Source organism: Sturnira hondurensis, unplaced genomic scaffold (assembly GCF_014824575.4).
Source record: "Sturnira hondurensis isolate 20B ecotype Veracruz unplaced genomic scaffold, ASM1482457v3 Scaffold0005252, whole genome shotgun sequence".
Taxonomy (NCBI): domain Eukaryota; kingdom Metazoa; phylum Chordata; class Mammalia; order Chiroptera; family Phyllostomidae; genus Sturnira; species Sturnira hondurensis.
This window is the reverse complement of record NW_028077883.1, coordinates 6297369-6311332: the sequence shown is the minus strand read 5'-3', so window position 1 is coordinate 6311332 and position 13964 is coordinate 6297369. Positions and strand designations below refer to the sequence as shown.

The following is a 13964-nucleotide window of genomic DNA, read 5'->3' as shown; positions in this document are numbered from 1 at the left end:
TGTTACGTAGTGAGGGGTGGAGCCTTAGGTGTTCACCAGGGCGAGGCAACCCAGTTGCTGGGCTGTGATGCTGTATGTGGGGGCGGGGCAGAGAGGGAACAATGGTGCTTGCTCTGCTGTCTTTCAGATTTCGGTCTTTTCTGCCACTTCCCCCAAGCAAATTGGGCCATTCTGGTGCTGATTCCCACATGGGTGGGCTTGTGTACATTCTAGGACCCTGTGGGTCTCTCCAACAAACTCTCCTGTGAGGATGGAAATCTCTCCTGGCACCTCAACCCCTGAAAGTTTTTCCAATCAGTGCTTTTAGGCTTTATTTCCTAGCACTGGGGCCCTGGGTTGCACGGTCTTTCTTGCTGCCCATTTTCACTTGGGGCCGCCTTACACACCTCACTGGATCTGCTCATTGCCTCCCCGCGCCCAGGGTCTGCCAACCGCCTTCTGCGAGCCCGGTCCGCCAGCCACCGCTTTTTCCTGCCAACCCCTCTCCACCAGCCGCTTACTCCGTCCCTCTTACCGGTATGGATGAATGGTTGTCAGACTTCCGTACAGTTCAATTTTCTGTCAGTTCTGGTTGGTTTTTTTGTTTCTAAATTTTTGTTGTCCTTAATTTTGGTTGTGTGAGGAAGCACGGTGTGTCTACCTACGCCTCCATTTTGGCCGGATCAAATAACCCAGTTTTAAAGTGGGCAAAGGCATTTCTCCAAAGAAAGTATGCAAATGACCAATAAGCAAGCAAAGAGCTGTCTGACATCATTAGTTGGCAGGGAAACGCAAACCAAAATCACAGTGAGATACCAGTTCATGATCAATAACATGGCTGTAATGAAAACACAATAACAAGGGCTGACCAGGATGTGGAGAAATTAGAACCCTGTGCACTGCTAGCGAGAATAAAAGATGGTACGGCCCTTTTGGAAAACAGCTTGGCCTTTCCTCAAAAAGTTAGGCAGAGAATTGCCGTGTAACCCAGCAGGGTTACTCCTGTTTACGTATAAAGTCCAAGAGAAGTTATATAATACGTCCACATAAACAGTTATACACAAATGTCTATACCAGCATTATTTATAGTAGACAAAAGTGAAAACAACCCAAATGTCCATCTGCCGATGAATGGACCAACAGTCCTGTGGTAGATCCATACAATGGAATTGTTATTCATCAGTAAAAAAAAAAATCTCATTCTGCTACATGCTATAACATGGGCAAACCTTAAAATATTACACTAAGTGAAAGGAGCAAGGCATGAAAGACCACATATTGAATTATTCTACATACATGAAAGTAGATGAAAAATAGATTAATAGTTGCCAGGGACTCTTTGGGGGGTAACAAAAAGTTGGTGTAATTAGGTAGTAGTGAGTTTACACAACTTTGTGAATGTACTAGAAAACACCAAATTGGATGCTTCAAAGGGAGGCTTTATAGTATGTAAATTTTATTTCAATAACAAAGTTCAGACAGCCTTGATCTTAAGTCTCTGACCAAAGAGCTCTGCTTTCCCTAGCTATTTATAACTACCCCCAACACATATCCTTGTCATTTCAAAATTATTTTCCCATTTAAATTCTTTACCTTTATTCTTAAAGGCAACTAGATCATAGTTTTCTTGATATCTAATGGATTTTCTTTACAGTGCCACATGTACACACAAAACAATGGACTCTCTATATTTTCAGGTCCGGGCCAGTGCCCTTGGAAGATGAGGTTCTCTTGTTCACGGCTTTGGGAGGAACAGAGGATTTTAAAAAAAGATAGGGACAGACCCAGGGGCTCCCGCTTTGAATTTTCTTCATCTTTGAAATGGGAGAAGCACCATGTAGTGCATATGTATTAGAATTTCAATGGCGTTATACATGTGTCTTGTGCCATTAAGGACAGAATCTTTTTATTTGGGAGTAAGTCCACATAACCGCAACTTTCTTCAACTCTGGTGGATACCATTGGCCATGGGTCAGTCACACTTTGCACTTCATCCTCCTTGGAAAGTGAAACTTCCTAAGCATCTGGCAAAGCTATGCCAACCTTATTGTGGGTGGATAGATAAAGACATCTCAAGTGGTCCAGAAACAGGAAGGGGACCGGGGACGGTGACTCATGCAAGGCAGTCACCATCTTGTGCTTCATAATGTCCACCCAAGGACAATGGGCACCCCTGAGTAAACCGGACTATGCTGGCAGTGGACTGGAAATCTCCACACCTTGAGCGCTGGCAAATAACGTCAGACTGCAAAGAGCTTTCATTTTTACTCTTCATCAAGAAACATTTCCACTTTCATGCAGTATGGCTTTGCTCAGCCAGCTTGCTCAGCCAAGTGGATAGGACCAAGGGGGAGAAAAACGCTTCCAGAACTTTTAGTGAGGGGCCCAGTCCTAGCCCTGGGGAGATGTGGGCCTCACATCACTTTAGGACCATGCCAGGTCAGCTTCTGAGGGGTGGTGGTTCTGCCTCCCCTGCCCCCTGCGTCTCTGGCATCCCCTGGCTGACTTTTTCAGTTTTAGATCTAGGGTGGACTCTGGTGCCAATCCTTTAATATTTTGTACACCACGGCCTCCTTTGCCTGACCCTCATCTGCTTGCTCTCTATTCTACCTCTGCTCATCTGTGCCCAGGCCCCTCTCCTAGTGCTTTGTCAGCTGGGCCAGAGACATCTTCCCTATTCAGTGGGACTAAAGCCCCATCCTCTGGGATTTGGCTACAAGGTGGGGAGGTCCAAGCGAATCTAGTTAAACAATGAATCTCTATCTTTACACTCTAATATTTGTAAATCGATGGTGTTCAGCCTTTAGTGAGCATCAGAAACACAGGGTGGGTGCAGTGGGGGTTCAGTGAAACCCATGCTGCTGGACCCTCACCCCACCCAGAGTTTCTGGTTCAACAGGTCGTGAGTTTGCTTTCTAACCTGTTCCCAGGAGCTGCTGCTGGCAGTCAGGGGCCACACCCTGGGGACCTCTTGTCTAGGACTTCTCCATTCGGCTTTCTCTGTATTTGTGAAATGCTACAACGAACCCAAGTACAGGAGGCCTTATATTTCTTAAATGTTTTTGAATCGTTTTCCTACAGTTACTTAGGACATTATATCCATCTAATTGGGCAGATTTAAAATTTTATCCAAGCCTCTTATTTTAGAATAAATTACCAAGGTGGAAATGCTCATCATGATTTAATAATGATGCCACGTCCACCATTGCACAGGTAGTTGAAGTCTCTATTTATGTTTCTGTATCATACCTTCTGCTTGATCCTCCTCCAGTTCTTCTCTTTTCCCCTCCCTCTCTTTTTCACATGTTTATTTAGTGCCTGCTTTGTACCAAGAAGTGAGCTAAGGCCCAGGGTACAGAGATAATGAGAAAGGTGAATAAGTTTGCAGTCCAGTCATACGTGGAAAGAGATGAACACATGACAGGTGGCAGTTAACGTGTGCATGGGAGAGAGGGGGCGAGCTCAGCGGGAGGGGTGGTGGGATCGCAGGAAAGGTGTCCCAGAGTCAGGGCGGAAGAGCCCACACGGACTTACAGCCTGATTAGAAGGAAAGGCAATTATAGTAGCACCAATGCTACAGTGTTTTTTTTTCTTCTTTGCTTAGTACCTTAACTTGCACCCTGGAATAACATAATTATGAACTAGTAAGACCTTGAAAAAAATAAGGAACACAGTGCTCAGTGTTTACACTTTTAAAGAAAATAACTTCTACATAATTCAACTCAGACAATTTTATCAGCTGATAAAATTATAGAAATATTTTAGAAGGTTGAAGAAGACCACTATCACAGGGCTGGTTAAATGCATGGATTCCGGGTCAGCTGAGACAAACAAGCCCCTTTCCTCCTAGCACTGGCTGGGGAGAGACTCCGAAGTGGGCACTCAGCTGCAGGGAACACAGCTCTGCCTGGGAAGGCACCACCTCCTGGTTGGCCTTGCTGACCTGGCTGGAGCTGGGAGTGACTGTGTGGCTACTTCCTGAGGACCCCTTCCCATGCTTACGAAATGAACCCATTGCTCAGATCTACCTTACGAGGCTGTGAGAGTGTGACTCGACAAGCGGGTGAACCCATATCATTAGGAAACAGCAGGGGAACAAGGTTAATTGACAAAGCACAGTGTGTAAGGAATGGCCCTTGGACTCACTGGCGTGTGAGCCACGGCCTCAGACTGTCACCGCCTTTGCAATTTTGATCCTAAGTTTTCTCATCTGTCAAATGGAATATGATGTGAAATTTTAATAAGAACAAAACAAGACAATGTGTGCAAAGTGTTGACAGAGTTACTAAACAATGGCAAAATAGCCACAAAGAATAAAAGCATTTGACACCATAAGAAGCGTTTAATCAATCTGTAGACTGCATGGAAAAGATACAGTAACCTACCGCACCCTGTAAGAAGTGTTATTTAAGGAGTTGCTTTAAAATGATAAATCGCTTGAGACAGAATCATCCCCAAGAAAGAAGGACCATGAATCTGTCAATGTAACAACTGATCACATTGATCATAGCTCAGCTTTTATTTGTTTTTGGTGGCCTGGGTTGATTTGGGATCATGAACTCCTGAGCATGGCAGTGAGGAACTGGTTGAAACTTTTCCATAATTATTGAGAAAAGAAAGTCACTTGTTTAGTGGGATAAGATCACTTATTCAAGCTAAGTGGTAAAAACTGAGAAGTTTCATGGTGACAATATTTTTAGTTAAAGAAGAAGCAAACGGACTCCCCTGAACATCCAACACCTACCCATGTGCCCATACCAGGAAAGTAGGAGTGCGATTCTTATGTTTTATTGGCAGATTACCATCAGATCTATCCTAAAGAAACTTTAATCTAGAACATTCACTCATAAACCTGCCTTCTCTGATTTTTGAAAACAAACAAGCATCATTATAATAAGTCACAAAGATAAATTAAAAGCAGAGCTGCTTGAGATGGGAGCTGCTTACTATGTACCCAGCACTGAATATAAGTACTTTACAAGTATTAGCTTCAGTTAATGTTCACGGCAACTTAGTGATGCGGACCCATTTTACAAATAGGAAGCCTGAGGCCTGGAGGAGTCTGTCACTTGTCCACAGCGTTCACGTGCTATTTGGCTGCTAAGTGACAGCAGGGATTTGAACCCATTTTCTGTATGTGTACACGACTTAACCATGACACTCTGCTGGCTCACTCATTGGCTTCAGTTTGCCACCGTGGGTTCTAAATTTGCAGATCAGCCTCTGATTGCTCAGGGCCTGCTGCTGGCCACCCAGTAAGTAAGACAGCAAGGGAGGCCTACAGCTCCTATCCCATGAGCAAGATCACGGGAATCCTTGCCTGCAGGTGTGGGTGGCTCTTCACGGGACAGTGACCATCTCCGGGCCTCACACAGAAGCCCATCAAAGCCTACGATCCAGGGTGACCTCACCATGCCAATTCAAAGTGCCAATTACCGGTCCATATTTCTTTTCCATCCCTTTGCTGGTGGTGAAGACTGACCTCTGGGAGTCTCAGAAGGTGCTCTGAGCTATTCGACACCAGGAAGCGTTCTGCCTCCAGCTGTCATGGGGTATCTTCTCATGTTTTCTTCTCATGTGTTCTTCTTCACATGCCTGAAGAAAGACCCCTTTTAAGAAGGGAAACATTCATGGCTGGCCCAAGGAGGCCTTAAAATCATACCTGAATTTCTTACTTTTGTTTTTAGTACAATTTATGAGTTGTCCCCTGATTCTGTGTGAGGAGGCTGCATGGAAGGGCTGGGGACCCAGCCTGACCCTCCTTACACTCCCAATCTAGACCCCTGGCTGGGTGGAGCCCCTTCGGCCCCGGGTGGGCTCTCGGAGCCCGGGCTGAAGTCCTGCTCCCTGGGACTGCTGAGGCGGCCGGCCAGGCTCGCTCTGCACACTGGCCCTGTGTGCCTGGGTCTCCTCTGCATGCATCCTAGGTCTCACCTCAGTTGTTCAGCAAGTCCCGGAAAAGAAAGTTTTGTTTTCCAAGAATGGTTGGGAAGTCCTGTGTAGAAATTCCTGGCAGTGATACGCATTTTCTTTCATTTTATTATGACTGCTACTAAAAAAATAAATACAGTGAGTCTGTGCCATCTGCTAGTAATAGTTAGAGATGATGGTGTGAGTGGAGTGTGCTTCTGCTGACCCCAGCGAGCTAGAGAATGGGAGGTTTGGGCTAAATGGTTATTTCCTCTTTCTCTCTTTTCCCCTCTCTCTTTCACATGGGCACTGCATATCTGTGACTATTTAAGATATATGTGCAATATTAATACTAAAAGTGTATACAAACTACTGTTCTAGAAAATGTCATAGATTTATGTCTGTTAATTATGCCTACGTATGTAGATGACATCTACATTATATGTTTGTGGTCCATAGACATTGCCCATGACAGTCCTAATAGTAAGCACTAGTAGTATCTCCATTTTACAGATGAGGAAACTGAGGCACAGAGAGGTTAGATACTTGTTCAAGGTCACAGACATGGCTAAGTGGAGGGGCTAGAGTTTCTGTGCTTTACCACCAGTCTGCAGCTTTCGTGACGAAGGTTTCCTGGGTGACTCAGGAAGTGCTTTTGCGGTAAATTGGAAATCACCATCGGGACGCTTAGGGAGGAGTCTGGCCTCCTGGGGGAAGCCCTGTACCAGGACCCGGGCCAACAGTGTTTCAGCCCCGGTTCTCACCTTCCTCACTCACAAGCTGGAGATGTGGATGATGTTGCCATGTGCCTCACAGAAGTGAAGGGTATCTGAGAACATTCGGAGTGCTACAGGACTCTTCGGAAACGATTCTTTACATGGTCACGTGGGAATTCCACGCTGAACCTTATTGGTGTTAGCCCTGTGCCCTCTCCACTCTTCTGTGCTCTATCAGTGTGTCTTTAAACAAACTCACGTGCTTTAAACAAATTCAGTCACTCACACGTGATCTGTGTGAGTCACCTTCCTGGAGGAAGGAGAGGTGTTCTGCTCCCCCCGGATTATCTTCTCATTGGCTCGCAGAGAACACGTTACTCCACTGAGGAGTCTATTTTCTTCACCTTTGAAACTCGTACCTTCCCTTTGTCCCTTTCCCCTAAGACACTGGACTTTTATATCACAGATGAAAATTCCCTTTTATGAATTCAAATCAAGCAAAATCAGAGATGCTTAGAATGGAAGGGGTCTCAACTGAGTTGCATCAACACCTTGTTTTACGGATAGAAAAACTGACAGTCGCCATGAGGGGCCCACTAGAAATCCCCCAGCAAATTAATGCCAAACTGGGCCAAGAACCCGTGTCCTGACTTCCAGCCCGGGGTCAGTTCTACTTGCTCACCCTGACCCTTGTACGGGAAGCTGAGAGTATTTGGGTCTTGCTGTGGTCCCTTGTTTTATTGCTGATAGCTCTTGTGCTGGAATGCTGTCCCCTCTCAAAGTGTTTGTCCTTTGTTACTTGCAGACGGAGACTGCATAAGCTGGGAGTGTCGAAGGTTACCCAAGTGGACTTCCTGCCCAGGGAAGTGGTGTCGTACTCCAAGGAGACCCAGACCCCTCTGGCTACACATCAGTCCGAAGGTGAAGTATGTCTTTTGTTTACTTTCCATATTATCTTTGGCGAAATTGCCAGGGGGTCACATCCTGCTTGTTGACTTCCTCTGTTATTATGAGATCTTCACAGGACACAAAGATAATGACACACCGAAGGCTTAAGTCTCCTTTGTCTCTGATTTTGAAAGTTCTAAAAAGGGAATCCCATGTTACTCCTCCAGAGGACCCATGAACTTGACCACGGATAACTTAGTGAGGTCACACTTTGTCAAAACTGAGTGGGGTGGGAGGCCGGAGGAGTCTTTTCCAAAGTTTATCAGTAAGAAAAGTGTGTGCATTAAGATTCATTTGCAAGAGCCAGCAAACTACAGCCTGCCACCTGTTTCTCAAAATGGTGTTGCAGGATACAACCACACCCAGTCGTCTGTGTTTGTGTGCTTGCTTTCTGGCTACAATGCTAAGTTGAGTGGTTGTGCCAGAAAATTTACGGCTCAGATAACCCCAAATCTTTAATCTGGTGCTTTACAGGAAAGACGTTGCTGACCCCAGATTTGCTTTGCCAATTCTACCGCAATTTCAAAAGCTTTTCCGTGCACACTCGGCAGAGGCGACTGGGGATTGCGCTCATGCCTCCTCCAGACATACCAGAAACATCATTTGAATGGAAATTTGCACTCAAAGCTCAGTGGATCAAAAAAATACATTCATAAGAGGAGCTGAAGCTGATAAAGCAAAACCCTCCCTGGGAGTCCGAAATTACACTGGACCAGAAGAGGGACCTGTGTATACTTAAAATAGGATAAGCAAAGTTTGCATCGTTCAAGAACAGAATTACTGTTCTAGCTGAGCACATTCTTCTTTTACTTTACGTTGTTTTATTGCTTGGTGCGGGGAAGAGGATGCCAGAACTCTGGTTTCACTGCTGTTATGTAGTCAGCACTGTGGAAAAGCCACGAGAATGAAAAATGATTCACATTCCCTGCTTGGTTTATGGCAGATATATAAATCAGTGCAGTTTGGTTTGTGCAAGCGACAGACCTTTTCAATTTAAACACACAAGGTCAAAAGCAAAGTGAAATCTGATTCCTTGAAGTAGAGTGTGGCCTGCAGGCCTTGTGAGACCCTTTCCTGGGAACGCTGGCTGGCATGGGGACCATTCCATTTGTTGGTAGCCGGGCCTCCATTTTTCAAGTGTGATAGGAAATGAATGTTCAGAAGCAAACACATAGCACCCTCTGGTGGTGATATTTGAAACCACCCGCTGCAACAAACGTGAGGCCTGTGCATTAATGTGGCAGAAAATACAGAGTTAGAACAGATTTGGGAGCTTACCTAGTCTGCCCTTGGGCCTCCTGGCAGATCAGGAAGATCATTAAAAAACAAACTCACCACCCAACCCAAACATTTGTTTGAGTTAATTTGCTGCCAAAGGTATTTGCAGACTGTAGCCCAGGCTGTGTTTATTTAGCCCCAAATTTGACTCATAACATAAAGTTATACAACTGAAATAGGAGAAGGAATATTTTCTTTTCTTTTTTTTTTGGAAAATGTGTAGCCTTCAGAAATTGGAAAAGGTACAGGAATATTTACAAGCTAAGATAAATTAAGGATGAACGGGCATCAACTCCAGACTTTCAAACTGGACCATCGAAAGGAAAAGGCTGCGTGTTTCGCCTTATTACTGCACAGAGAGCTCGGGGGCCCCGTGATGCTGTGGTCCAAGCGGCAGGACAGAAGGAATCTATTTCTCCCCTATTGGCAGAAGTCCGTTCCATTCTGTTAACGAGACTCGTNTATACAACTGAAATAGGAGAAGGAATATTTTCTTTTTTTTTTTTTTTGGAAAATGTGTAGCCTTCAGAAATTGGAAAAGGTACAGGAATATTTACAAGCTAAGATAAATTAAGGATGAACGGGCATCAACTCCAGACTTTTAAACTGGACCATCGAAAGAAAAAGGCTGCGTGTTTCGCCTTATTACTGCACAGAGAGCTCGGGGGCCCCGTGATGCTGTGGTCCTAGCGGCAGGACAGAAGGAATCTATTTCTCCCCTATTGGCAGAAGTCCGTTCCATTCTGTTAACGAGACTCGTAGTTGTGTGGTGGTGGGTGTTTTCGGTAGTTCAGATTCTGCAACACAGGCTGTAGCTCAAAACTAGCTGCTGGAGCGCTAGACATTAAAGCCATTGCCAAGGGGCTGAGACAGGAAGAACTTTGGATTCTGGTTCAGCAAACTGTCCTCTCACTGCAGGTGACCCCTTGCCCTTTGGCTGCCCGGAGCCACCCAGCCACCAGACTGATGAAGGTGCCCAGTGCTTTGCCTTTCACTTGCTCTGTGAAGGAAGGTGGCAGAGGGAGGGCTGGAACAGCAGGGGGCAGCAGTCAGCAGTGAGGGTCTACCAGGGGGCAGGTAGCGTGTGGCTTGGCTTCCACACAGCGGGGCTTGAGCCTCGGCAATGTCTTCACGACAACTGCAGCCCTTTAGCGGCAGGGACAACGAACTACTGAATCTGTGACACAGTGAGGCCCCCTAACAGATGAAACTTAAGGCTGTGGTGTGTGTGAGAGTCACTTAAGCTCATTATTGCCTGTGAAGGAATGATGATTGTTTTTTAAAGTCACTGTGCAACTGTGGTAAATTTAATATGTTCAGAGTAAGGATCTCAGAGCATTGATGCGTTCTACATCTAATGGGGTTCTTGTGCATTTGGTTTTTTACGTGTCCCCATGTTATCCTTTAAAATGAAGGGGAAGGTACTTGGGATTTACCCAAGCTTAACTCTTTTCTCTGCTGTGTGCTAAAATGAATAGTCTTTTAATCTGTGGTTCCTGTGACCTGTTATGAGAAACGGTCCAGAGAGCGATTTAAACCAGGAAGATTTAGGAGTGATGTCTGTATGAACACTGACACCGCGTGCCCCCCCCCCCCCCATACACACAAGTTTAGGCCTTCCCTCTCTGCTTCAGGTCATTAGCTAAAGAGAAAGAAGACTAAGATTAGTAAACACTGATTTGGGGCGAGCTGGTTCTCTCTTCCCCACAGATATTTTAAACACATGCTTTTTATTCCCAAGTAGTAAGAAAGAAAAAAAATGTGATTCCCTGCCAAACTGTGGGGGCAACTTTGCCTGCAAAGTCCCCCCATCCACCACAGATAAAAGTGAGACTACCAAGACACGATCTGCTTAGGGAGGAGAGGTGGCCGATCCCTCAAAGGAGAAGGGCCCAGAGTCCTTCCTCAAGGGGCTTTTATTGGGTTCATTTGCACAAGAATACAGGTAAGGATCAAACAATAGATAGCATTCAAAGAACCATAAGGGCTTATTCTCAGTCAGGGTCAGATAGCTAAAGAGTCATAAAACTTTGAGGAACAAACTTCTTGCTTGGACGCTTATCATTTAAATGAGAGCATTGTAAACAAAGCAGGTTTCACAAGATTTTACATAGTCTTTCTTAGGCCTGATTTACCCCGGATACCCCCCCTTTCCAGCACAGGGCTGCACCACCTTCCCCATCATAGGTTTTTAGGCTTAAGTGGGTTAGAGCCAGGAGGCGCTTCTCCCAGATGGAAATGGGGACTCGGGCTTTGTCAGAATAGCCAGGGGGCGAGGGTCCATCACTCTCTCTTTGTTGCAGCCCCCAGAGTCCTTCCATGATGGCCTCTCAAGTGATCATGTCTGGCTTAGGTTGCCCCCCTTTGAGGGGCCTTACCCATCTCTGACTAACAGACCAAGCATTGGGGGCAGGGGATGAAGCAGAGACAGGCTTTGTCTCCTTAGTGGCTCGAATTCTGGAGGTCGCTCACTCAGCCTTAGCCATGGGGGGCAGTTCCAAATCCTGAAACCAGGCAGAGCAGTTCCCAACACCAAACCACCTCCTTGTTGCCTGTTATTAATATCTTTCTTTACTGACACTGAGGTCCTGATATTATTTAGGAAGCCGGTCTTCCACTTCTTTATTAAGGAAAGTGCTGTCTCATAATAGACACCCACCAAATGCTGCTGAGTGACAAAGACGCTGCCAGGCATCCTAGAACCTCCGAGTTCTATAGCGACCCCTGGCGGAACGAGAATTTAGTAACTTACCGGAAAGATGCAAACCAGTCTGGAGGGAGGAAGAGGAACAGGAGACTTACACAACCTGTTGGTAGTTTTGAAGGGTTGGCTGATCTTCTTCTTCATGATATCTTATAAATTGGAAATCAGTGACCTCATGTTGCCCACCCCACCTCCCTTCACTTTCCTCTCATGCCCTATATCTTATATCCAAAAAAGACCAATTCTCTTGCATTTTCCACGGTGCCGTGCAGCCTCCTGCCTCAGTACCCTTGCACATACTGTCTCCCCACTGGAGTGCCATCTGCCTGTTTGCCTTCCTTCAGGACCACAGTCAAGGGTCAGGTCCTTGGTAATCCCACTTCTGGTTAACGTCCTCCCTCCTACAGGCACAGTCCATTTTCCCCTTATCACGCTGTTCTTGATTTTTATTTGAATGCCTTTTAGATTGTCATCTCCTTGAAGGCTTGGTGCGCATTTTTTTTTAAATCTCCAGGGCCAACAGAGTGCCTGACACAAAGCAAGGGCTCAGTAGACAACAATGGAAGAAATGAAGAAGGAGAGAGTCCTAGAGGAATCAAAAAGAAGGAAGAGAAACTGCTTGTTGCATTTCAGGGAGGGTGGAGTATGAGCCATGCATTCAGGCTACATTGGTTTTATGGTTTTTTTCTTTGAAGATTTTATTTATTTTTAGAGAGAGGGCAAGGGAAGGAGAAAGACAGGGAGAGAAACATCAGTGTGGGGAGGCAGCGTGGAAACCCCTTTGGGTTCCCCCTCCAATGCTCATAGTTCACGAACTCATTGGGTTGTTACTTTCTTTTGCCCTGTCTCCCTGCCACCCCAAGGACCACCAGAGGCCACGTAGGACCTTGTCAGGTGTCTATGCCTTTGCCGCTCCCATCTTCTTCTGCAAGAAGTGAGGAGAGATCAAAATTAACATTGGACTTCTCAACTGCCGACAGTTTAATCCAAAATTTCCTGTACCTCCATGGCTCCAGGAACATAATTCTTTCATACAAAATTGCCAAGTGAAGTGATTTTCCAGAGAACCTAAATGGAAATGTTGATTCGGAGCCTTACATTTGAAATCAGATGGTTCTTAGGGGTATAGTTTCCTAATGGGAGCCACTTCCGAAACACCTGGAGATGAGCTGGGAGCCAACAGGCCATGGGGTTATCGTCCTCACTCAGCCTCTCCAGTTGGCTCCCGATTTCCTGGACCTTGCACTCATTCTCTGAATTCGTTATTTAAATCAGCCCTGTGCTTGGAGGCAAGCCATGGTGGCATCTAGGTGGCAAATTAAAATTCCCTCGTGAAGATGACAAGCACTCATCTTATTTTTAGCATCTGTTCCTTAGATAAGAGCTGACGCAATTCCAGGGAGAGATTGACATCTGCCCCCTTTTTTTTGCTTCCTTGAAGTATGCCTGCTATTTCCCCTCTGACACTGGTTTAAAGTGTTAATCCTCTTTCAGAACAAACTGTAGAGCCTCTGGGCCCATGTTAATAAGGTCAGGGACTGAGGGATCCTCTCCGGGGAGATTAGTTTTCTGTACCCAATGTTAATCTCCTATCTTGGCAAGTCCCTTGAAAGACCTAAGCGGGGGTGGGGGGGTGACTGTCTAAGGAACATAGACATTCCAGGCATTACTTTTTAAAGATATTATTTATATGAAGTAGTCAAGATGTTCTGGTTTTTAAAAAAGTTCATTGTTTTCTCTATCTCTGAACCATTTTTTCAACTATTAATCATGAGAGCTTTGATGGTTTACTTCTTGATTTATGTTAGACAATGAAATGATATAGGCAGTCTTGATGCTCCTGAGGAGAAGCCTTTAATCTCCACTTGGGACCAGTGGCAAACCAACATCTATCTATCTCTCAAAAGAATAATAACATAATGAAGTGGCTACACTATTGCTCTGAGGTCTAAGGACCAAATTTTCTGTGATTTCCTTTAGAGCTACTTGTCTGATTCTCCCCAGACTGTATGGGCACCACAGGGTGAGCTGGACTGTGCTTTTTAGGTAGTAAGCCACTTAAAAGCCAAAATCCTTTGAGTCACCTGGTAAATAGATTAAGTAAGTACATGCAAATGTTGACTATGTTGCCTGCACAAGCCAGAATGTCCCACCAAGCAACACAGTTCTTAGCAGAATAGAAACAAGGTCCTTGCCATATACTTTGGAGCTTAACAGAGCACTAGGCCCATAGAAAGTTTTCTGAAGTAGCAGGTCTCTGTATTTTTAAAGATTTGCCTCCCACCCGCTAGCCTACCTATGCTGTAACAAAATAGTGACAATACCAATCCAGCGTACACTCCGGGTGCTGCTGGCATGATGCCCTGTGTTGAGGGAAGATGGTCAAGGTCTGTGGATAGAACCAGGGAGCCAGCTCAACCCTGATGGAA

At 45.5% G+C, this 13964-nt stretch overlaps 1 protein-coding gene across 8 annotated transcripts in view; it reads left to right on the top strand.

The window, feature by feature from the left end:
- Positions 1 to 13964, top strand: part of DYNC1I1 (dynein cytoplasmic 1 intermediate chain 1) — a 294039-nt gene that overhangs the window by 66158 nt on the left and 213917 nt on the right. For all 8 annotated transcript variants that reach the window (XM_037046446.1, XM_037046445.1, XM_037046444.1 and 5 more), the window contains one exon: positions 7411 to 7526. In XM_037046446.1, the coding sequence (XP_036902341.1) occupies positions 7411 to 7526 (116 nt within the window). The remainder of the gene's footprint in view (positions 1 to 7410; positions 7527 to 13964) is intronic.